The 3,076-nt window shown below is 31.7% G+C and overlaps 1 protein-coding gene across 1 annotated transcript in view; it reads right to left on the bottom strand.

Moving 5' to 3' along the window:
- socs2 (suppressor of cytokine signaling 2) overlaps positions 1 to 2,208 on the bottom strand; it is a 9,740-nt gene extending 7,532 nt beyond the window's left edge. The window contains exon 1 of the mRNA XM_034864081.1: positions 2,084 to 2,208. Within this exon, the coding sequence (XP_034719972.1) occupies positions 2,084 to 2,208 (125 nt within the window). The remainder of the gene's footprint in view (positions 1 to 2,083) is intronic.
- Between the last annotated feature and the right edge of the window lie 868 nt (positions 2,209 to 3,076).

Below are 3,076 nucleotides of genomic sequence, written 5' to 3'. Positions count from 1 at the left end.
ACTTTTTCGACATGTTATACTATGACTTTTTCATGACTTTTTCGACATACTATACTATGACTTTTTCATGACTTTTTTTGACAAACTATACTATGACTTTTTCATGATTTTTTTCGACATGCTATACTATGACTTTTTCATGACTTTTTCGACATACTTATACTATGACTTTTTTCGGCATGCTATACTATGACTTTTTTGACATACTATACTATGACTTTTCCATGACTTTTTTTGACATGCTATACTATGACTTTTTTCGACATACTATACTATGACTTTTTCGACATACTATACTATGACTTTTTCATGACTTTTTCGACATACTATACTATGACTTTTTCATGACTTTTTCGACATGCTATACTATGACTTTTTCGACATACTATACTATGACTTTTTCATGACTTTTTCGACATGCTATACTATGACTTTTTCATGACTTTTTCGACATACTATACTATGACTTTTTCATGACTTTTTCGACATACTTATACTATGACTTTTTTCGACATGCTATACTATGACTTTTTTCGACATACTATACTAAGACTTTTTTCGACATGCTATACTATGACTTTTTATGACTTTTTTCAACATGTTATACTATGACTTTTTTCGACATGCTATACTATGACTTTTTTCGACATGCTATACTATGACTTTTTTCGACATGCTGTGCCATGACTTTTATGTCGTTTTTCGACATACTATACTCTACTATGACTGTTTCATGACTTTTTTCAACATACTATACTATGACTTTTTCATCACTTTTTTTGACATGCTATACTATGCCTTTTTTCGACATGCTATACTATGACTTTTTCGACATACTATACTATGACTTTTTCATGACTTTTTTCGACATGCTATACTATTACTTTTTCATGACTTTTTTCGACATACTATACTATGACTTTTTTCGACATGCTATACTATGACTTTTTTCGACATGTTATACTGACTTTTTTCGACATGCTATACTATGACTTTTTTCGACATGCTGTGCCATGACTTTTATGTCGTTTTTCGACATACTATACTCTACTATGACTGTTTCATGACTTTTTTCAACATACTATACTATGACTTTTTCATGACTTTTTTTGACATGCTATACTATGACTTTTTTCGACATGCTATACTATGACTTTTTTCGACATGCTATACTATGACTTTTTTCGACATGCTATACTATGACTTTTTCATGACTTTTTTCGACATGCTATACTATGACTTTTTCATGACTTTTTTCGACATGCTATACTATGACTTTTTTCGACATGCTATACTATGACTTTTTTCGACATACTATACTATGACTTTTTTCGGCATGCTATACTATGACTTTTTATGACTTTTTTCGACATGTTATACTATGACTTTTTTGACATCCTATACTATGACTTTTTCATGACTTTGTTTGACATACTATGACTTTTTTTGACATGTTATACTATGACTTTTTTCGACATCCTATACTATGACTTTTTCATGACTTTTTCAACATACTATACTATGATTTTTTCGACATGCTATACTATGACTTTGTCATGACTTTTTTCGACATGCTATACTATGACTTTTTCATGACTTTTTTCGACATGCTATACTATGACTTTTTCATGACTTTTTTTTGATATGCTATACCATGACTTTTTATGACACATATACTATGACTTTTTCATGACTTTTTTGAAACACTATAATTTGACATTTTCCCTTTCCTTGCCTTGATGAGAACTTAACAAAAACAATGAAAACCTCAAACACACAATCAAAACTCTCCATTTTATTCATTGTATTTCCTTTTAAATTGTTTGATAGGAATGCATCTCTTTCAAAAAGACCTACTTTTACTTTACTGCAAGAGAGATGGTGGTGTGCCATAAAATTCTTCCTTCCGACCATTCTCCACCCAAAGAATAAAACTCTTATTAAGATAGTGGATGTAGCTACACAAAACAAATGTTTGCTGACGTACTGGATCATGTACTTTCCTGCACACCCTACGTTCTATACCCCTTGCAGTTATTGGGAACAGAAATGTTTATTTCTGCCACTTCTAAAGCCAGCTCACAGCATACTGGCAGGCTGGCGTTTCAAGGTGGTCTTCAAGCTCCTCCAACTCCTCTGATTGTGGTCGTCAAGCTGCTCCAACTCCTCTGTGAAAACCGTCTTTGTGTCTGCTGTTCCACTGACCATATGTTTTTATGTAAACATTTTATATACTGTACATACTTCGAAATACACAGGAAAACAAACTGTACATAGTCAACCATTGTTGAGACACGTTTCCAACAACACTTTTGTGTTGCATTTTTAATGAAGTATTAATTGGCTTCAAGGCTTGTTACCCTATACCCACTATAAAAAGACCGGTATTTATTGTATGTAATTTTTTAATCATTGTGGGTGTAAAAGATCTAGTGGACAGGTGTTTTAAATAAGCATATCGGTACAAACACATAGCAGTGCATTGCGCTGGATAACTGGTTTTCCCTACAATGCCAGATTAAAACAAACTGTTGAAATGTGTTATTTTTGGTTTAATTAAAAAATTCAAAGTATCTCGAAAAAGTTATAGTATAATATGTAAAAAAAAGTCATAGTATAGCATGTCGAAAAAAGTCATAGTTTAGTATGTCGTAAAAAGTCATAGTATAGCATGTCGAAAAAAGTCAACAAATAGTCATAGTTTAGCATGTCGAAAAAAGTCGTAGAATAGTATGTCGAAAAAGTCATGAAATAATCATAGTATAGCATGTCGTAAAAAGTCATAGTATAGCATGTCGGAAAAGTCATGATATAATCATAGTATAGCATGCAGAAAAAAGTCAGAATAGTATGTTGAAAAAAGTCATAGTATAGCATGTTGAAATAAGTCATGAAAGTCATAGTATAGCATGTCAAAAAAAGTCATAGTATAGCATGTCGGAAAAAGTCAGAATAGTATGTTGAAAAAAGTCACGAAAGTCATAGTATAGCATGTCAAAAAAAGTCATAGTATAGCATGTCGGAAAAGTCATGATATAATCATAGTATAGCATGTCGAAAAAAGTCATGAAAGTCA

The sequence above is a fragment of the Etheostoma cragini genome, chromosome 23, assembly GCF_013103735.1.
Source record: "Etheostoma cragini isolate CJK2018 chromosome 23, CSU_Ecrag_1.0, whole genome shotgun sequence".
In the NCBI taxonomy this organism is placed as follows: domain Eukaryota; kingdom Metazoa; phylum Chordata; class Actinopteri; order Perciformes; family Percidae; genus Etheostoma; species Etheostoma cragini.
This window is presented reverse-complemented; position numbering and strand designations above follow the sequence as displayed.